This window comes from Lathamus discolor, chromosome 1, assembly GCF_037157495.1.
Source record: "Lathamus discolor isolate bLatDis1 chromosome 1, bLatDis1.hap1, whole genome shotgun sequence".
Classification (NCBI taxonomy): Eukaryota; Metazoa; Chordata; class Aves; order Psittaciformes; family Psittacidae; genus Lathamus; species Lathamus discolor.
Genome location: NC_088884.1, coordinates 33,309,441 through 33,332,746, shown reverse-complemented (window position 1 = coordinate 33,332,746; position 23,306 = coordinate 33,309,441). Strand labels below are relative to the sequence as shown.

The 23,306-nt window shown below is 35.1% G+C and overlaps 1 protein-coding gene across 6 annotated transcripts in view; it reads left to right on the top strand.

The window, feature by feature from the left end:
• CACNA2D1 (calcium voltage-gated channel auxiliary subunit alpha2delta 1) overlaps positions 1-23,306 on the top strand; it is a 392,282-nt gene that overhangs the window by 301,646 nt on the left and 67,330 nt on the right. For all 6 annotated transcript variants that reach the window (XR_010610021.1, XM_065667215.1, XM_065667227.1 and 3 more), the window contains exons 11-12: positions 7,372-7,530; positions 12,568-12,672. Coding sequence is in view for 5 of the 6 variants with exons in the window: in XM_065667215.1 (XP_065523287.1) it covers positions 7,372-7,530; positions 12,568-12,672 (264 nt within the window). In the remaining variant the exon portion in view is untranslated. The remainder of the gene's footprint in view (positions 1-7,371; positions 7,531-12,567; positions 12,673-23,306) is intronic.

The following is a 23,306-nucleotide window of genomic DNA, read 5'->3' as shown; positions in this document are numbered from 1 at the left end:
TGTTGACTGAAGGCAGCTTTCTTGAGCACGTCACACAAATTATTAAGCACATATCTCTACATAAAAATATTTTTTTATAAATATATACATGCATATGTATGAAGATATCAGATATAGCAGAAAAAAAAAGTTGTTTATTGTCAGAAACAGTAACAAGCACTTTCTGATCAAGATAAGTTATTCATAGACTCATAGAATCATAGAATGGTTTGGGTTGGAAAAGATCACAAGATCATCCAGTTCCAACCCCCCTTCCATGGGCAGTGGCACCTCCCACTAGAATGCCAAGGTGTTACTCTTTATTAATGTTTATTTTATGCTGCTGGTTTCAGTCCCTGCTTGTTTTACCAGCATTATATATATGAATTCTAAGACAGTGAAATGAAGGGGATGCTTTGGGTTTTCTTTTATAAAACAAGCAGAATCAATTGAAAGGTTGTATTTGTATTTAAATAAGTTCCTACACTTGCCAAAAGAATGACTGATGCTGGATTTCAGATTTATGTCCCTTATACCTCTCAGGAGATGGAAATATATTTAGATATAGAGAGGGGATAGATGGATATACAGAAGAGAATTTGAAATATTCATCGATCTATGCATTGCCTGTGAAACCAGAGATTTTTCCCCCACAGTGCTGCAGTCTTCAAAATGAATTACATTAGCATTCTGTATATTTTGAAGAAGCTTAAATTGTAAACTGTTTTATGAGAATTCATGCTGTAAGAATTTGTGCCGGTTTTGACCTTGTAGTGTTAATGGCATGTTGCAAAATAATGTCAAGTTAAGGTGCAAATTTGAGGACTTGGAGTTGGTTGCAGAAAGGGAAAAAACATTTTCTGGTGCTCTAGTAGTAGGGAATAGAGAATAAAGGTTCTGGTCATGCCATTTCATTAGATTTACTTGTTTTCTTCCCTGTTGCTTCATTTTTCTCACCAATAACATAAGAACAGTTCAGAGCTATTTCACAAGGAGTCTGAGGAAATTGGTGATGTTTCAAAATGTCTGTGGTGCTAAAGTGTGGATGTCCCTGGGAGTTATATGCTCTGTGTTACTTGCTAAAGCATGTCAGCTGGGGACAGGTCAGCTGGTATCTGCAAAAGGCAGATCTATAAAAATATTTCCCCCTAGACAAGCCAGATTGTATCTGTTCAGCAGGTAATATATTGACTCAAATGCAGTCCCTTTACATCCAGTTTCTAATACTGATCCTTTCTACATTTTCTAGCCTTTTCCATGAGGTTCCTCCCTTCTTGTTTTGTTTTATAATGTCCTCTTAGTGAAGACACCTGTCTGTAGGGCCTGTTGTTATTTTTTTTACTATTATATCCACAGAGTGCTTAGAGTTGGAACAGATATAGGAAATAAATCAACATCTGTTTCACTCCCCTTGAATGTTCTAATATCCTGGTGTTGCAGTAGGAGTTTTAATAATGTCAATGAGGGATTTCCAGGTTGAGACTCTGGAAAAGAGGACGCTTTTAGCAATGCAAAAGTAACTATTCTGGAATCAGAAGGTTTCAGAATGACAACCCTTCACTTGTTCAACAGTTTTAACTTTTGCATTATGGATTGCAGAGTTCCATGTGTCTGGAGGGGAGCCCACAGCTCAGTGGAACTACCTAAGGCAAGGGGAAAGTAGCTAGCATTTAGATACTTCACTGCAATTTTGTATAATTTTCCACTGTTTTTGCGAGCTGATCCTTCTCTGAAGCAGAGAAAGCAAAATCCTTGTAAGACTGTCAAATTACTATTTCTCTTTCTGAACTTCTTCAGAATGACAAGGTACAAACCCCTTTGTTCAGAATGTCCTGTTGAGTTAAATTGAGTTGTGCCATATGTGGCTAAACTGATGGTTTGAGGTCGACTAGATGAATTTCTTTAACACTTTGTCCCAGTAATAGGCTTGGGTATTCCTACACAAACGTGTGAATAGGTCTTATTTTTCACTAAATTATTCCTCACTACCTGATTTATTTAGAACTTTTTGCAGTCTCTGCCTTTGGGATCTCCCAGACCGATCTCCAGGTCTGAGTAAATTAAGTCTAGATCCCATACCTTTCTTTATAATTACAAGTCAAATTTAACTATATTGATACTATATGGTACTTAAAAGAAAAAGCTAAGGTTATCTTGTTTTCCATGATTTCCAAGTGTTTTACTTGCAAGCCCCTCATATTATAGTTTAGATAGATAATAAGCTTATATCATAGTTGAAGAAGCAGAAACTGTCACTGGTGGAGACATACTGTATAGTGTGGCTATAGATTTCAACAATTGAATGTTTTTTCTCCAAATGTCATCTGTTGTTTTGCAAGTAAGTGATTCAAAGAGCTCATGGCATGATATGCAAATTCCATTTATGTTCTTTCTACCACAATAGCATTTTTTGTGACATATATTTATCTTTACTGCAATAATTAGGGGGAAATGTCAGTCTGATAAATACCCAACTGACATATTTCATATAGATGCATTGGGAGTATTTTATTCGATAAAGTATGGATTGTAATTACTTTAATGTTACACCTTTGTTAGGATTTGATTTTGTAAGAACATGAACTTCCTGAAGTGGCAACTGGCTTTTAGCATCTTCTATGTTCTTTCTTCAGTTAAATATTAAATGATTCAGTATATTGTTAACTGATTTTCCAAGTAATCATCCGAACTTAAATGAGCATTACTATTGTTCTTAGGAGACAGGTAATAGGAGCAGTAATCCTTAAAGTCTTATTGCAGGTATTTTGGCTTTCGGTATCTTAATGTGTTAAACATTATAATGCGTCTATCACTATTATATTTCAGATGAGTGTAACTGAAAGCTGACTTAAATACAAGGACCATTCACAACTTTGAATTAGCCAAATTGTCACATAGTTACCTGGCTAAGGAACAAAATGCTTATATATTAAAACACTATGAAAAGCTAGTTTTAACAAAGATCTGAAGGCTTTTGCACTTGATATTCTTCAGTTATTCCAGTATTTTACTGAAGCTCCAATTTATTAAATGTAGCCCTGGATCTTGTTCCTCTCTCTTGAACATGTTTATCAGTCACATTTCAACCTTCAGACTTGCCTTCACCTCTTAAAAAACAGGGAAATGTTCATTTTGGAGAATTATTGTTCCATCTACTGATTCCTTTATCTAATCAAAATCTCTTCTCATCCCGTTTGTTGACTGGCATTAACATTAACACTGACTGATGTATTTGAAAACAGCTGGCTCATGTATTTTCTTAATTAAATCACAGCATTTGCAGACTTTGGTGGATGTAATTCTCCATTCTACAAACGTGTTATTTCTCTCCTTCATTTTCCATCAGTATTTGTCAATCTACAGACACAGATGTTTTGATCTTTACCCCTCTTTCAGTTTACATCATGTGTAATACAGTAGAGTCGTTAACTGCTTAAACAGTTTGAGCCAGTACTCCTGTCAATTTTTAAAATGCCATTTTTGTATCCGTAATTGCTGATCCATATGCTAGATACCTGACCTTCATAGCCATAATTATCGTGGTACATTTGCAGGACTGCTAGCAAGCAATTCAGAGTTGAAGTTTAATGTTAGTGGCATTTCAGGGAGAAATTTTCACTTGTCGCTAAATTTCCACTTGAACACCTAAACCATGGTTTGCTATAGCCCAAGACAAAGCATACGCTGGCCGTAAGATTGAACTTAACTTGCCGTAAGATTGAACTTACTTTTATATTAGATCATTAAATAGTTTGCATATCATGTCGTTGGTGAAGCAGAGCAGTGTTTCTACTCTATACTTTTCTGGTGAAATTGGCTTCTGTAGAGCAAAGCTACTTACCAGATAGTGTTTTTCTTCTTTCCAGGTATAAGATATTTACTTTCATCCCATCCCACAATTAAACTAATTTTTAGACCAAATCTTTTTAAAATTACTTTACATCAGTAGTTTGCAGAAGGCCATAAAATTAGACTAAGACAAGCCAAAATATTTCCACAGCACAATACTGTTTGCATTCTCACAGGATTAATGTACCTAGTAATCATCTGGGATCCGTTGATTACTTCTGTACAAAACTTCTCTAAGAAGCACTATTGAGTGTGTCAGTGTTTGGAATCAAAGTGAATTGACTACAGTTGTGTGATGATTTAATGGCTTTGCTTAAAAAGTGAAACAAACATAAAAATGCTGCTTAAGTGCAGCAAATAAAAATTATCACATGATATTGAGGGGAAATGGAAAAAATTAATGACTGTAATTTGAGTCTGGGGAAAGAGCCTGTCTAAAAGGAAATGGATTAAAATCATGCAATGGAAATAAAAGAATCATAAAATAGTTTCAGTTGGAAGGGACCTTAAAAGGTCATATAGTCCAACCCCCCTGCAATAAACAGGGACATCTTCATCTAAATTGGGTTGCCCAGAACCACATCCGGCCTGGCCTGAAACGTTTCCAGGGATGGAGCATCTGATATTAGGATTCAGCTGGAGGTTTTACATTTTAATCAAAGCAGAGGGTTGGTCTTATAAAAATATTGCTTTCTGGGAAATATGGTGTAAATTAAAGGAATATTCAAGTTGAAAAGTTGTTTATGTATAATCCAGTTCCATGTGTCCATTTATTTTAAAGGTGAAGTTTGCATTGTAATACTGGGAGAACTGGAAAACATTTTTCCATATTCATTATCTCATCCTGTTTTCATACTTTTTTTCTTTTTTACTATAAATAATTAAGTTACAAGATTCTATAGTGATAGTTGTAGTGTTAGGAAAATTAAAGCCCTCATAAATAGAATATTAAAAAAAATATTCAATATGGCTGACTCTTCTGTAGAACACTTGTCAAATATAATGTTTAATTTTTCAAAGTTAAAGCGCTTGTTCATACTTTTGTATGATTTTGGAAAAAGTTGACCCCTTGTGACACATGGAGAACTGCATATTGATATAAAGAGGGAAAATTTACATAAAGAAAAGTTTTTTACAGAAAAAAATACATAAATTCGTTTGAGAATAACTTGCTCCCACAACTCTGAATCACCTGGGACCAGAGCTATAAAACTAGGACAGAATAATAACTGTCTTTATTAATTAGAAATATATATGAAGATTCTTATTTTGGTGTTCTCATAGTCTATTCTGTCTAACAAGAATTAATACAATTTTTTATCTAATATGAAAAACAACTATAGCATAAAAATATGCATATCTCACCAAAAGACAATATTAAGTCATGCGGAATGGGCAAAAATAAGCTCCCCAGAAAAATCAATACAATATGAAGATGACACGGTTTAGTTGTGAACTACTTAATGTTTAAAATTGAAATAGTGGGTTTTCTTGTTTAGGTTCTATATATACATATATATGCAGGAGTGGGTTGTGGCACAATAATGATACTAGAAGATGAGGCAGGCAAATACATCCTTTAAAGTCTCTAATTCATGGGGCACTTTGACATCCTTTTTGCAGGAGGAAGAAATTACATGTGGGCCTCTAAGAGTCTAGCAGAGCTAATGCTCTCGGAATCTGCCTGGATTTGCTCACTTACAGACAAAACCCCCACAGTTGCAGTACAGAGGAGGCTAAGCCTTCTGCAGGATGATGGAGTTTTCTGTCAGTCATCTCTGCCATAATCTGTACAGTATTTGCAGTTATGCACTTGCTCCTTTGATAGCAGAAGTCTCATTGATTAAAGTGTATGTTTGATAAAAATTTCTTTGGTTGGTCCCAAGAAGCATACATCTGTATGCATCTGATTCCAGAACATGGAAAAGTCTTTGTTCTTCCTAAGCATCCTATTAACTAGAATTGAATTATTATGCATTAATAAAGATGGTTTGATATTATCAATCCCTTAATTCTTTTAAGTTCCGTTCATTGTAATTGTTCTATAATTACAATGCAAGTTGATATTTGCTGCTGATAGCAGTTCTCTGTACTTTGTGCCTGATACTTAGTGATTTATTTTAGACATGTAAGTAGTCTGAGCAGTTACTGGAATCTGTGACCTTATTTACCTTATCTTCTGGAGAGTGCTATTGAGCTAATTAGCAGTATTGAGACTTAAGTCAACAAGGCTGATTTCTAAGTTACTTTAAGGCTTTGCACCAGGTTGACAACCTAAAATTACGTTTACATTTACTTTCACTGAAGACCATAATAATCTGTTTTCAGATAAAATGCAAATTAGGATGTCTGGATTTTAGTGCCTTTACTGAGATGGAATTTTGTAGGTTTTTTGTCCATTTTATTTGCCAGTGAGGAAAAAAAGCTTATACAAAAAATCTGGGTTGATAATTTAAAAATTTGCCAAGAAAATAGTTTTAGCAATATTAGTCAAGAGTATCTTAAATAAAAATCATGGGGTTGGAGTTAAAAGGAGATTTTTATTCAAATAGTGTTAAACTCAGATTATGTGCAGTAATAAACACTTTAATTCAAAAATACAGTTAGAATTATACATGCTGCAGCATTAAGTCTGATCTCTGACTTTAGATAGATATGGAGGTAGCTAAAAAGTGAGATGGATTTCTGCATCATAGAATCATAGAATAGTTAGGGTTGGAAAGGACCTTAAGATCATCAATTTCCAGCCCCCTGCCATGGGCAGGGACACCTCGCAGTAAACCATGTCACCCAAGGCTCTGTCCAACCTGGCCTTGAACACTGTCAGGGATGGAGCATTCACAGCTCCCCTGGGCAACACATTCCAGTGCCTCACCATCATATTCCTGCATCCTGCTTATGTTGGGCTTCTCCGCTTGCTTCTTTGAACTGCCAGGGTTCTGAAGGCTTCTTGGGGGGTTGCTGTTTTTCTAACAAGCTGTGTACTGCAATTTCTTCTGTATCACAGAAACCACACAAACGTCTCCGAGAGAAAGACAACTCATGCAAAGCATTACTCAGATGTACATGCCTTCTCTACCAGGATATATATATATATATATATATATATATCTTGTTTTTGTACTCATACATGGATGAATGTATATTTTTACATAGACAAATTTTAAAGTGATCATAAATTGATTTATATTTGTGCATTTTGCACGTTAAAAAAATTATATCTGTGTTTTTAAATAGTATCAGAATCTCATATAAATGAGTGCTTCAAGCAGTAGTCTACACATGTGGATAAACAAACACAAATATATGTGCTCTCAATACACAAGTTGTGTTATCATTAATAATATCCCCCTATTTACAGCTGCAATCTCATGTGCTTCCTTTGTCTATATCTGTAAGATATATCATAGAATCATAGAATGGTGGAAATGGAAATCTATATGACATCTTTATCTGATGGGTCAAGAAAAGATTATCCTTTACTACTCCAGTACCTAGAAAACAGATTTAACTGTCTTTAATACCATTTTCTTTATTTTGCAGTTTAACAATAACGCTCAGAATGTCAGTTGTTTTAATCATCTTGTCCAAGCTAATGTGAGGAACAAGAAGAAGCTGAAAGAAGCTGTCTATAAAATCTCTGCTAAAGGAATCACTGATTACAAAAAAGGCTTTAGCTATGCGTTTGAACAGCTGCTAAATGTAAGTATGAAAGCTGTCTCTTTTTGCTGTAAGGTGAAGGAGAACCTGAATGTTCAGATGGCCACTGCACTCTACTCCATTGTTTAATTAAGTGGAAATGCAAACTTTTATTTTGCAAGTAAACTTGTTTCAAATGTCTTTTTCTTTACAGATCCCTCAGCAGGTTGCTAAGATTTGGGAATAAATTTGGTTTTCAATATGCATCACTGTTTTTATTTCATTCAGATAGTTTTTCATTTACCATGTGATTCTCAGTTGGCACATAGCTGTGGTAGTGGTTGATTTGCAGGTAATATTAAAAGGGAAGGCTCCATGTTACAGTGTTATTATTGCAATTTTACCATAGTATCTTCCAGCAATGCTTAGTTGACCTACAGATTTATGCTTATTACAAGTCATAAATAGTTGACCATGGCTTGAGTAGGACAGAGGGGAGCAAATGACTTAGTTAATAGAGGAATATTAGGCCTCTGAGACTATTCTAATAAATTTCTCTTTCTCATGCATAAAAAAATAAAATTTTTTCCTTTAAAATTAAATGCATTATTTCCATGTTTTAATTACATTGTACTTTCTAATTTGCACCTAAGCACTAGCTTTTTGAGCAGCAGAAATGTTTCCAATTTACCACAAATGTTGGGGGTTTATTAGTATTTTTTAATACTTTATGTAGTTGCTTGAAATTTTTTTTCCTACTCTTCGTCTTCATAGGGACTGTCTATTGGATCTTGGCTTTAGTGTCAACAAAGCTATATCAATTTACAGCCCTTAAGGATCTAGTTTAAAAGTATATAAATTCTGTTATTTTTATTTTATTATTTTTAAGTATTAGTGATGTCTCTCAGTGTACAAATGTTTAATTCTTTTCCCTTATCTGCTAGATTCTGGACTTAAGAGCAATTCCATGCTATTGGATCTTAGGCCTCTATGTCTATACGCATCTTATGGCTAGAGGAGGTTTTAAAAAAATCCTAATCTAGTAAGATTTTGATGGAGGAAAATAAAATACAATGTTTTCAAGGGTATTTTCTCAGTAGATTACTGTGTATATTATTGCAGAGGCGTTTGGTGGGGAAGTCATTGGCTGCCCTCTGCCGATGGTTATATAAAACTGCAAACAGAATGTTAAAGGCTGATGGACTTTTTCTGACTAGGTTTAAGGGCATTTCCCCCTTTTTTTACATCTTTTGCCATATTCTTCAGGGGGAGGCAGGAACTCATGAGAAATTTTGCCAGGTATGTTCCTTATAATGTTTATAGGTGATTAACATTGTGTGTTACATTTGGTGCAGCACTATACATGTACTTTGTGTACAGGCAGTATTAAAAAGACATGAACACAGGGGAAGCCTCAAAGTAGACTTGTTTCTAGGACTGAAAATATTTCTGATAAAAATAATTGGAGATCAGTCTCATACTGGGACTGCCTTTCTTGACTGGAAGCAGAACTGTAATTAGCCTTGCATTATCTCTTTGAGCCTGTACATTGTGGCTGGACATTGTGGGTATGTATATCAAGGGGAATTAAGAGATTGTACTAAATTAGTTATAGTAATATTATCATCTTCTCCAGATACTGGCAAATCCATTTGGCAGGAAGAGTAAAGGCTGATGATGGAGTTCGTGCTAGGTTCTGGTGACAAGACAATAAAACAGGATGATATAATCCAGGCTTAAACAAATAATAAAAAAAGTATGCTTTGGGATAGTTTCCAGTTGTGTGTTTTTGAATTCAAATGGTCCAAGTGCTTTAAGGTCCATGGAAATAGAGTATTTTTTAACAGCTTAAATTTTGATGATAATTTTGTGGGTATTGTTTCTGGATGACAGTTATTTCAAACAATTTTCCCAAATAACAAAGTAATATTTCACTTGTGCCATGGGAAAAATACTGTCTGTTGCGTTGCTAGATGGAAATAGACACTTAATGTACTAATTCAAGCAGTTATCAGTATTCTAGATTCCATCATTTTTATGCACTATTTTCCCATTGTTGTTATATTGACTGGCTGTTTCTTTGAAAATAGTAACACTTCAGCTTCAGCAATTCAAGAATTTTTTCCTTCATACCATAATAATTATGATTTGTCAAAAAATTCTCTTGAAATCACCTCTGCTTGTGTAGTTGATTTTTGATTTTGTTTACCCTTCCTTCCTCAGAGCATGAGGCTCATCATGAGAAAAATACATTCCTAAAGTCTCATGCCATGAAGTATAATCCTGACAAGCCACTGAATGAGTTAATTTTAGGGATGTGAAACTTGTCTAAACCAAAAGCAGTTTTAGGCACAGTACAAAATGTGTAATGTCTTGTTTGTTTGGGGAATCACAAAGAAAGCCTTTATCAAGTGCAAGAGAGGGCTAAAAAGGAATACACAGACTTAGTTCCAGCTTGCATTTTATTGTGGTTTCAGCTAAAAAGCCAGTTTTTTTCCCAGGGAAGCTGCTTTATGAGCAACGCATTGCTCTTCAGCTGTGGTCTGTGGTGGAAAGCAAAGCCATCCATTGGACTGCTGAGGCAAACTATTCAGAAAAATAATGAAATTATTCCATCAACTTCGCAAAATCACATAATCACTTCCTGAGACAGTATCTCTCCATCTTTGTACAACTGGTAGGGAGCATGCAGGAAAGATAAGTTATAAAGGCAATTCTGCATTCCTTTTGATCCCTTGTAAGAGACTGATACATTAAGTTTGTTCATGGGGATGCAAAGATTCAATGGTGGGAAAATATATGATTTGAGCTTATTCATATTCAGATTTCCAATATTGTTTGGAGGCTAAAATTCTAGATTTTCCATTACCTGACTTTAGTATCTAAGCTTGACTTTAGTGTAGTGTATGTAAATGCCCTTCTGTAAGTACTAGCAGATGAGAAAACTGCCTTTTTCTGATACTGTATAAGCATATGCTAAGTAAGCCACTAGAAAAATCCTGATTTAGATCTTTAAGAAAAATACTAGCTGAAGTTCACATTGCCCATTATTTCAATTTCAAAATCAGTAGGAAAGTTTCATAAAATGAACAGGCTTTGGTCCTCTTCCTTAGTTTCCCCTGACTTTATTTTGGCCTGTATATTAAATTGCTGTAAATGTAGGTGAGTTTATGAAGTATCTAGCTCTACTTTTATGACTTTTTTTGATATCGAAAAGACTGCAGGCCGAAGCAGCATTTTGTAGGTTATATTTTTACAAGGAAAAAATGGTCATAAACTACTTAATTACAAATGAAACAGTGTGCTGCTGAGATTGGAGAGAATGTATTGATTTCAAGCATCTTTCTATGTGTTGTTACATGTAAGAAAATCTTTGGGCTTGTTCTTTTCAAATTATTAAATAAGTAGTTATTTACTGAATATTGAACTACTAATACAAACCACACTGTGAGGAATAATTCTTCATATATCGATATAGTGATGGCAAATACATTTTTCACAGTTCAGTTTTCTGGGATCATTGTAGAACCATGGAGATACAGTATTTAGGAATATTGGCTAATGTCTGAAGTCTGGCTTTGATGCTTTGGTTTCTTTATTACAGAACATGGAGTCAGATCAGAGAGTAGGATGAAAAGTGGCTAATGGGAGTGGGATCATCTCACCTAACCAGCCAATTGAAAGTTAGTCACTATCTAGCCACAAAGACTAAAGCAGAGGGGAGCTGGGCACTTTGTAAGGATTACTCCTATTTATTTTCCCGAGTCTTTAGTAAATTCATATAGCCAAATTCAGGCTTGTAGAAAGGGAATTAGAATTTATTTTACTGAAACTCTGAAGATTTTATTCTGTCACATCTAACTACTCAGAAGTACTAAGATCTGGCTGACTAGGGTTATTTGTATGCAACACAGAGGACAAGGAATGTTTGCTGTAAAATTAATGAACAATTTGCTTAGACTAGACTCTTAACTTTTAAGGAATAGGGGAAGAAGACTAATGCCAAAAGAGAAGCCTTTGGCACCCTTCATAAGGAGACAAAATTAATATTCATCTTTATAATGTTTTGGCTGTGGAACAATCTTTTTATTCCTTCGCACAACACACTGCATTTTTCTCTGTGTCTTTGCTTGCTACTTTGACAGCTGACTTAGGAATCAGAGGGGCTTCTTCTCAACTCTTTGTTCCAGGCTTGCTCTCCAGAAACAATGGAACATGCTTAGTTTTTCACCTCAGAGTTGCAATCTCATTAGAAAAACAATGGTGCAGAGATCTTAATAATTTAGGCAGCTATATGTTGGGTGCAACATATTTTGTAAATCTGATTCTAAGATACTTTCCTGAATGTTATTTATTTCAATGTATTAATATACATTGATCACAGTTCACCACATGTGTGTGTATATATATATATAAACAAACAAAATCAGGAAATACTTAAATAAGTGGAAGATGGAGCTTATTTTAAGGAAATGTGACAAAAAAAGCAAATGCAAAAAAAAATTGTAATTTTAATTGGGAAGAGTTTTTAGATGTACCTATAGGATTCCTAAATAATCAGACTTTTCAATTACATGGTCAGTGAGGTTGATAGATTCTGTGAGCAGGAGTCCAGCAGCCAAAAACCCATATTCAGTAATTCATTAGAAGGTCATTGTTCCATAATTTCCACAAGGGCAGTAAGAAAAAGAAAAAAAAGTAAGGATGAGAAAAGAGTAAAAATGTTTAGATACCCTCAGTGTACAAGTCCTGTGCAGAACATCTATAGAGGAATGCTGTGTGGTTGATGTGATGGGTATGAGCTAAAAAGCCTTCCTTGTGCTGGTGGAAGTGAGAGGAACCTCCAGACTCACATTCTTCTGTGTTGGGCCAGGTCTGAAATGTGTCATATTTAAGTCATTAAGCAGAAAAATGGTTTTGTTTGGGGTTTATTTTATTTTTCATTCAGAAGGGGGTATTAAATGAAATCCTAAGACTTTGGAAGTTTTGCCATTACCATTTTAAAGTAGTAAGCATGTTGATCTGAAAGCCAGCAAACATAACAGTTGTTATACCTTATGGCCTGAAATAACCCCCCTCTTCTGTTTCTATCTCCTACAGCACAGTGTCTCTAGAGCTAACTGCAATAAGATTATTATGTTGTTTACGGATGGTGGTGAAGAAAGAGCACAGGAAATTTTCCATAAATACAATGAAGATAAAAAAGTAAGTGCTCTATGAAAGATGTTACTACATAAAATACAACAGCACAAGTAGGAACATTTAAATATGGAAGTGAAAGCATTTTTTGGTATATGTATAAAGTACTTTTTAAAATGCACTTGTATTGAACCTTAGGGCACTTAAAGCTTTCTCTGTCTATAACATCTCTTCGAAAAAAAACGTAAAAGACATCTAATATTTTACCCCTTGTGACTCATTGGTATCAGGCAGTACAGAAGCATACCATAAGCCATGAATTATTAAACTTTTTATTGGCAGGTTCTTTGTATTAGTGTAATAAAGAAGGAGCACAGGCAGTTAAATGATACGAGATATAGCTTTATCTCCTTACTGTGAATATTTTCTATACGATTTTGTTGTTCATCAGGCAATGACAAAACCAGATCTCAAGGTTAGAATCTAAATCTGAACAGATTTGGGCTGAAACAAACCCACATTTTTCTTAGTGAGGCTAATTATATCTTTGGCTGTCTTAGGTAGGAGTAGGATGGCTTTCGATTAATGAAATTTGACCTGCAGTTCAACCAGAATTATGGGTTTGACACACAATCACTGGATGGCTTGTGTTGTTCAGATTAAATTGGATTATTAGCTGTGCTCGTTTGGGGTTTAAGTTTTGAATCTAATCAAACTTCTGGTCTGGCTTTGATGTAAAAATGCATGAGTGTGTATGTGAAAGAAATCGGCTTTGTGAATTGTCTCCTGCTACATTTCAACAGAAATCATTATATTTAGAAGATTAATCACTTTAGAAATTAAATATGAGCTGGATTCACAGTACAACCAAGAACTTACCTTTTCTAGTGTCTGGGGTTGTGCCTGTACCTGTTTTTTCCTGGGGTTTTGTTTGTTTGTTTCAATTTGTTTAAAATAAAAAGCAGCTAGAAGTGAGATTACAGTTCACCAGGACACTTTACCAGTTGCCATGGATGCTTACGTATAAGGCAGTGCAACTACTCCTTTGGAATTCCCATATATTTAAATAAATCCCTTCAAAACGAGAACCAGAAACGCAACACAGAATTTGCATCTCAACCAATGATTCTCTCGGTGACCTTCAGTAATCAATTTGTCTCTGCTTTATAATTGTGTTTCATATAGAATGATATGGTGAGGTTTAGGTAATCTTTGTATCTGAGATGAAAGTACTTTTTAAACTGACAATTAGAAGGAAGGACTGAAATCATAGCAATTTGTCGCACATGCCTGTATTTTGAAAACATATGCAGAGCTTCCTCTTCAAATTTGGTCTTGGTAGCTTTTATTGTGTTACAACAAAAGCCATCAATTAAAGGAAAACATGCATAAGGGGGGGAATGTATGATTGATTTCTTATTATTTTCCATTTAATTTGCTGTGTTAGGAAGAAAGTATAGGAAGATACCCAGTCCAAACAGATTTACAGTGCTGAGATTTGTGGTCTCACTCATATTATGTGTGATGAGTGATTATTCTGTGGAGTATAATGGATGAAATGTAGGATTTGCTAATTAAAATGGTTACTCTACTGCATCCTTTAATACTTTAAATTCATACTGCCAAGGGATGGACTAGTTTTATATATACTGCTATATATATTACAGTACAAGCTCATTTTCTTGTTCCCTCTTGTGAATGAGACTTTTGGGGTTTTTATTGTATACAACGGATTTATAATAGTCACTGTAAGGATTTCTGAATATTGAAGTATATACTTAATTGCAGTTCAGATGCAATGCAAGTCAGATTTCTTACACCTGATTAATTTCTATATACCTCCAAGTTCAAATTCTTAGTAAGCACTTACATTTTGTTAGTTACCTAGTAAAGCAGTGGGTTGCTAGATATTATCCTTTACTGTTTTTCTCCAAGGTGACACTGGAAATACAAGAAATACTAAGAGGATTTTTGCAGGTATAATTTGAAGAACCATTTGTTTTCTCCTTAGAGCTTTCAATCAGTAACAATTCTTATGGTGCTGAAGGGAAATTATTGTTGAAAAACTTCTAATGAGATTGAACCAGTAAATTCATTTTTAACATTTATAATGAAACCCTCTGTTAATCTTTCATAAGATTTTAATTTAAAAAAAATAAAAATAGACTACTTCAAAATATGCTTATGGGCATGCTCTTGTTAGTAAAACTACATCTGATTCCAGAATGAAGGTATGTGAGCTCTCTTGTTGTTCCCTCTCTGTGTAGTTTAATATTCCAGTGGAGCATCATAACATAACCAACAGACACATTTTAACATGAGAAATACACATATACTTTCAATTTTTTTAAAGTCATTGTCACAAACATAGTGTTACCTTCTTTTAGACTGCATAGTAGGCTGTTTTCATCTGATAAATGATTTAAAGCTATGTGGATTTAGATTCTGTTGTGTTTATTGCAGTTAATTTATATTTTGTTTTACAAGTAGTCCATTTAATGTAAGACCACATTTACAATTACAATTTGTAAAGAGGCTATTCAATATGAGCAAGGTGTTAAAAATTTCCCCATGTATTACTGTAGTAGCACTTAATAGTATAAATATGAATCAGCTGATGTCTTTTCTTGCCTGCTCTGCATTTGTCTTTCTGCTTTGCATACAGTATATAAAGATGGATATTTATTGTCAGTTACATCCCATCTTAGGTACGCAGTGTCATAAACTTACTTTCTTCTTCTCATACAAACAAAAGACCATTCATTCAAATCTATTAATCCTTGTTTTCATCTTCCCGATGTAAAATTTCTTCAGCTCTAGAAGTATTTTCGTCTTCTGTCAGTTACTTTATAGTTCCTTGATAACAAAGAAGCTTCAATGAGTTTTGGCACATCAGATGACAAGGATACTTGTTTGCAGTGCCCTTAGTGCAACCTTCAAGTTAAGAAGTGAAAGAAAACAATAAACAATTTGAAACTACTAAAAGAGAAGCCTAGAATCGAGGTGCTGGGAAATTCTCCCATTAAATTAGGGAGTTTAATCTGTTTGAAATAGCACATAAATATATTTAAAATAATGTTCTGTCTTTACAAATCATTTACACTATGAATATGAGAGTTATTGCAAAACTTACATTTTGAGGAGGATCATTCCTAGTTTTCATCTGTTTGAAGTGGAAAATCACAGTAATGTTTCACCTTTGCATGTCTTTTTCCCTTTATAAAGCCAGATTTTATTGTCACAGATTGCAGCTGCATGCTGTGCCTGATATTTAACAACTGGCATGTTTACCTTTGCAGCGACATTTGGGGTGCTCACATTAAACGTGTGAAATACCACACAGGCACTAAATTTCAGGAACGGGGGTGGTAAACTTTCGTTTTATATGCACTCATACTGCAGATGGCCCCACAGAAGACAGCAGTATTAATTTAATTGGAATGGAGGCCCAGCAGGAGTTCTCAATCATGAGAATTTTTAATTCAGGTTGAAAATAAAAAACTAACTATAGCTCATTGGGGCAAATTGTGAACCCTGTGTTTTAAAGGATTGCTCAACTTAGGGGAGTAGGAAGAGACCTTAAACATATCTCATGCACTTTCAGTTTGAAGTTTCCTATTACAGTACAGGTCCGTGGGGGTCAGACCAACAGATGCAGGGTTAATCCATACCTGCAGATAAGAGGAGAACCATAAATTGGGTCTCATGTCTCATTCTCACATGATTAATGCAACCTCCTTTTGTGCAGATTTTTCTGACTGTATCATTTGAGAGGAAATGGTATGCAGTGAAGTTTTCCAACAACTCATTTCCATTAAAAATATCTGTATGTGGTGGGTACAGAACTGCTACAGTGATAGAGGTCCTATGGGAGGAGGCTCCAGGTTGCTGTAACTCCACTGGGAAACTTATGATTGGCAGTGACTTCTTCCTAATGGGACACATTCGGCATGTGAATAGAATGATAAAATGAAATATTTATGAGAAAGCACTTGCAAAACTTTCTTCTAAAATACAAATGCCGCCTACTGTAGTTGCCAAAGGAGGGAACCAGTTTCTTCGTTGGTTTGAATCCATTCTTGCACAACTGCAAGCCAACAAAGTGAAACAAAGTGAAAAACAACAAAGTGAAAAAAACCTGTGTTAATCTAGGCAATGATATATGAATCATTCCAGACAAGGCTGAAAGTGCTAGTCCTGACTACAAATGACTACTGCAAAAGCCCATAGTATTTCCATTTTGGGTAACTATGGGATTCTCACCAGGTGTCAGATTAAAGTAATTTAACTTTCTAGGGTTTCTTATAGAGCCAGATATAGAAACAGCATCTTTCTCAACACTAGTATCAACTTCAGACAGAGCTTAACATCTGTCAAAGTGAACCCTAATAGTTCTTGCATTTCTGAGTTTGTGATAGGCTTGTGACACAGGGTATAACTAAAGTAATTAAATTAAGGGTTGAACCCAGTAAAATTCTGGTTTATATCTGACTGACATGTGGCATAGCTTGATAGATAGAATTTAAGCTTTTTTTTCTTAAGCTTTCTGGATTATAGATTGGTCTCTGGCCTTCTCTACTCTGCCTCAGCCTTCTGTGATCTTTAGACAACCAAATGCTAAGATATTTCTCATTCCCCCTAATAGTCCTTTGTGCTGCAAATTTTCTTGGAGTGATGGTACAGGAAATCCCTCGGAGAAGAATTCTCCAGCTAGCTGTTTAAACTGGCTCCATGGCTCCTTCCCTAATCAAATCTGTCTTAAGACTGTGTCATCTTCCAGCTGTTAATTTCAGTTTATTGTATATATTGTGACATGCACAACTGTTGAAGCTAAAATATTCTGAGTGAAGCCTGGATCATTGTTTATAAATTCCACAATCCATTCCCTGGTTTGTTCTTTATTTCAAAGTAAAACTGGAAACTGTGTTATTAGAGCGCTCACTGAAGAAATGTCTTATTCTTAAGGCAAATTATGTATTTTTTCACCTCTTCCTTAGTTCTACTTGTTAATGAAGGACTTGCAATATATCCACTGTTCCAGCTTCTGTGTTCCTAACACAGATTAATGCTACTACATTAATGAATTGAAATATTCTATATCAGCAGTCTTCCTCTGTGACACTCATTACCCAAATATGCTTCGAATAGCCAAGTTGCACAATACTGATATTTAACATCACGAGTATGTAAATCTATGCAATGACTTATTTATTTTTTTGGAATGATATTAGACATGTATTTTTCCTCATAAACCTAAATTTGGAACCACAGTTATCTGACAGTGGGTGAAGCCCTTTTGCCCCACTAGGAATTGGAGTACAGTGTTTTTTTAGGCTACTCTTTCAAAAATGTGTATATACTGTCCTTTCAGCAATCATCTCCTAAGGTGATGTGCCACTACCATGTGTTCCTGGCCTGACAATGCTGCTGGATTGCAGCAGTCTTTCTCACACTGTCTTTCACTGACCCCTTTATCTTTAGACTATATAACATCAGTTCTAAGGTTTTTCTTAAAGGCTTCAATAAAGAAGTCATACACTGTATATTTCTTCTCCCTTTTTCACTGACTTTTCCATTCAACTGTCATATCCCCTGTGCTGATCTACATATGTACACAAGTTTGCTGGGCAAGATTGCTGCAGACTTAGGAGGTATATCAAGAAGTGCAGTGTGACAGAGGAGGGCTTATTTTAGGAAGAATATTTGCATGCAGAAGAGACTTTTCATGCATGTGTCCACACACACATATGTGTTGATACTGAGTTTCTCTTTAGTCTGTTGTTTCATTATGAGCACGAGTCTTATCTGTTACCGCATGACATTTTTATCTACTGTGCAATATAAAAATCCATGAGATGGTGTTGAGATCTGCAGAAGGCTAATGAAGGTTTTAATATAGATTTGTTGAAAAGTAACCTTATCGGTCATATTAGAATCATGCGTATCTGTTACATAAACCCAAGTGGCAGCTTGTTTCCTTCAAATTTGGCATGGGAGAGTCTATTTGATACTTCTATTTTTACAATCTTCAGTTCCAAACCACTACATTAATAGTGATTGATTCAGGGTATCACATAGAGGTTGCTGCTGCAGATGGCATGAAATGATTAATCAAGGCAGCAAGGGTAGGATATCACTTCATATAAAACCCACATTATGTTTGTTTTGGGATGAAAGCAAGAGAGTCAGACTGCATTTTACTTATTTATATAAACAAAATGCTGCATATGGCAGAAGTAGTTGAGGTTTGACATCAGAAGGTTCACCCTGTCTCAATCTCCCCATGCATTTAATCATGCATTCAATCATGCATTCATCCTCATGAATTTGGGATTGCAGTGAAATGCTGTGTGAGTTGATTGTATTCTTCTGTAATTCAAGAATTGGAGGACTATGACTTTCTGCAATGAGCAATTTAATATCTAGGCCATGCCTGATGATGTTTATGCAATGTCTTCTTTAAAGTGTCCAATTCCATAGCTTTCTTAGGTGTTGAAACATTTTTCTGTTTCGACACCTACCTGTTGAAAAACTCCCTTAAATTTCCTTAAGGCAAAGTGTGCTTGGACAGGTTTTTTTTCTTTTCATTTTACATTCATTTCAGAGTACAATTACTTCTCATAATTTCTTCCCACGTTTTAAGAAACCCTTTTTTATGTTGTCACCTTCATCCAACTTTTCAACTTCTAACAAATTTCTTTCAAATTCTCCAGGTATATCTTAAATTCTTTTCATTCTTTATTATTACCCCTATTGTGTATAATGTCATCTCTACCTTTCTTAAAATATGCTCTTGAACACTTCAAGAAACTTAAGTGTTACCAAGAGTTACCAAGAGAAAATAGTATTTTTTATGGGGTTTTGTTTGTTTGTTTTGTTGTTTTTTTTTTTTCCCTGAGCACTTAGATGAATATATCAGAATATGGTTTCTTTTTGGAACTGCTTTATATTACTGCATTATATTATTTAACAATATTAGGGTTTTTATTTGCTCTGAATCTTTCTTTCCTGTAACTGCTGCTTTTTCAGGTAATCTTCAATTTCCATTTCTGTGTTTGATTTTCTAAGCATTTTTAACCTTACACTGCATTAGGAAGATTCTTCATGTATGCTTAATGTATTCCTCTTCGTGAATTGCCATATGTCTCTTAGTCCTTTATTCTTTAGATTATCTTCCCACAATACTCAGCTAGGTAGTTGTCTGAGTTTGTTGAAGTCTGTCGCTATATCCTCTGTCTCTTTATCTGTGCTTTACTGCTGTCATACCTTCCTTTCCTCAAAATAAAAGTAATTTCTTGATCTTTCACTCAAAAGATCAGCTTTCTTCAAGAATTTTCAGTTCATTTCTCTTTAAAATTCAGAAATAAATCTAACTGGTCTTGGCATCTTCTAGAATAAGATTTTTTTCTAACCTGCTACAAGATGTTCAGGAATTGTGTCTCCCATCATATTGTTTTATATGTATGAGCCTATATAGTTAAAGTTTAAAATATTTTTTCTATGATTCCTGTGTTTTGTGAAGCAAGTGCCATAAGTAAATAAGAACTGACTATAATAGTGCATCTATAGACAGAGAAGATAAAAGTTGTTCTGCTATAAGTGCCACCTAAGAGAAACTCATAAATATCATTCATTTAAAAACATAAAAATGAAGAAAATTTAAAGGTTAATAATTGCTTTCTGCAGATAGTGAAGCAAAACTGGTCACAAGAAAAAAAAACAATATGATTATGAATATTAAGGATGCTTTTCTATAAAATGACCCATTATATAGTAATGATTCTTACACTTGTGTATTCACTGAGTCTGGAGTTTTCCAAAGATTAATTTTACAATATTGGTATACAAGTGTAACTTTCTGGGAAGAAACTGCAGAATTTGTCACTTAATAGAATAAGTAATGTAACTAAGCCTGCATAACTGAATGGATTTAAAAAAAGAATTTAGTATTATTAAGTGACTAAAATGTGACAGTTGCTAAATGCTGCTTAGTTGGGAATTCTGTGCTTTATAATCACACAGTTATGTGCAAAAGAACACATTTAATCTGTACTGACCAAAAGAACCTGGAGTGCAATCTGCAGATGTACTTTTTTAATAATTCCAAGTTCATTTAAATGGATTTTTTAACAAGAAATAATCTGGTTTATTTACAAATATTTTTATGAAGCCACCTCTTCGCAGGCCATGAATTGCATAATGCAGACTGGCCACATGGTATTCTCAAGCCTACCTGTAGCCAGGAAAAACAACAACAATAACCTCGATGTGTTCTGTTGCAAACTTAGTCTGTAGATGATATTTTATTTGAAAACAAAACCAAGGGGAAACCCAAAACCCTCTAAGGCAATACTTTGTCTATAATAAATTTCTCTGTAAGAAGTATATTTATAGATAAGGCTGAAGACATTTATGGTTTTTTTTCGCAATTAACAAACAGAGAAAGTATTAAAATTTATATCTCACATCATAGACTGAAAAATGTTTTATGTCTTGTCAGCTAAAGTGTGATTTAACTGAAGTATATTGTCTGTGCTCTTCACTTTCAGCCATTGTGAATGCAAAATTTACATCTGAATTTACTAAGAAACTCTGTTACAAACTGTTAAACACACCAGGGCTATAGACAACCCCTAAGGTTGCTTTACCCGTGGATTGCATGTAGGATCGGGGGGGCTTGTTTGTTTGGGCTTTTTTTTCTGAAAATTCAATTTATTTAGCTGATAACAAAAGAAATGAAAATGCATTCAGTATAAGAATGAACTGTGCCATAAATAATTTTATTATCATTAAATCATCTGTAGAATATATTGTATCTATAGATACATATATATGCAACGTTTTTTGTAAGCAATCCTGATATTTCAGGTGAAGTTTGGCAAGAAGTACAGTGAGCAAGAATGCACTGATTGCTGACTGTGAAGGACGTTCTCTATTACATGACTGTGCATAAGACTTGGTCTTTCAGCCATGCTAGGGCATTTGCCAGTTGCTGACAGCAGGCGTCATCACTGCCTGCTTGTGTTAGTGCTGGAACATCTTACCTGCAAGCAGACGCAAGGTCAGGTTGCCCTGAACAGTCATGTATGGCAGTGCTGAGTTGCTGAGTTTCCATTGTTGCATGATAATTACTTTTTTTTTCCCCAACAAAAAGGATAGGGAGCCAAACTTGAAACGTTTTCATCCCTCAATCTCTCTCTTCTAAGGTGATCTGAAGATACAATTCCATTCCCAGGTCAGTCTCCAAGAAGCAGCATGTGAACATGGACAAAAGTCCCTTCTGTTGAGCTGGCATACCCCTTTTTTAAGCTGATTGATTAAATCATTTGCATTTAGAATTTTCATGTTCCTGCAAAGATTGGGCCACTTTGTGTGACTGATTGTTTCAGAGGGAAAGATTTCCTGTAAATGTGTTCTGCTGGGAATGAGAATTTCCAGTGGCACTTACCTTTCCCCGTGTCCTTTTACCTTTTCTAACACAAGTATTTGGCATTTGCATCCAGCTAGTATCAGCTACTCTTTTCCATGCTGTACAGGAACTGGAATAATGGAAGTGAATAGAAGGAGTAACTATACAAATAGTTAGTACACTATTTTCAAAGACTTTGCATAAGAAAAAAAAAGGCAGAATACCTGATTAAAATTAGTGTTTGCAATATTCAATGTAATATTAATATTCCTTTAAATCTGTAGCTGATAGTTGTAATATTTCTTCCACGGGTCTTATAAGGCCAAAGGAAAAAAAAAAGTGCTTAGTGTCACAATATGAACCATAAATATCTCTCTAATTAATCTGGTCCTTTCCAGCTGCTGAGCTGCCTCCAAATGTTGTTTTGACTATCTAAAGAAACGCCTAAAATGCTTTTAATCCTGAGTACAGTGGGAATTACTTTGTCAAGTCCTTTGTCTGGTTCCTGATACGGGCCACCAAATTTACAAGGAACTTTCATAAAAAAAATTGCTCTTTCCTTCAGGGAATGCTAAATGCTGAGTGTCAGGGACAAATAGCTTAGGGAAAGGAGGAATTTAATTGTTTTTCATTTCAACAAAGTAACTTTATTATTAACATAACTAAGAAAGGAAACAGACCAACTGAGCAAATAGAACCCGGGTACACAAGGTGAAATGTTCAACAGCTGAATTGTTAAAAAGATGACAGTGTAACTTCTTCATCTGAAGCCTAGCAGTCAGGGTGAGTGGCCAGAAAATCACCTGATCCAAGCTGAGTGCTTTACGTTTTTTCCGAGGGGAGGTAGGGTAGGGTGGTCTGGTGAGACCAGCACTTCGGTTGGAAATCACAGGAGAAGTAACGCATGCCTCAGCATCCTTTGATCCAGAGCTACAGCCACAAATCTGCAGCACTGAAGACTATTTGAGTACTTTGGGATTTTCTGGATAAAATCCCTTTCTGCCTTTCAGCAGGAGAGCTAAGCATACAGCAACTGCATTACACTCTGTCAGAGACATCATTTTAGTTTAAATGTCTTCGGGCATCATTTATATTAGTAAAGTTACACGGGGCCAAAACATGGGCTTGGACACCATCCTGCAATCATTTCTAGGTATTAACTGTTAGTCAAAGCTGAGAAGTTTTCAGCCTCTGCCAACTGGCGCACTCCCAGATAAGGTTTTGAGGCTCTTCCTGGGGCAGCAAGGGGAAGAGGGAAGGAGCAATGGCTTAGCTTCAGTGCATATATGTG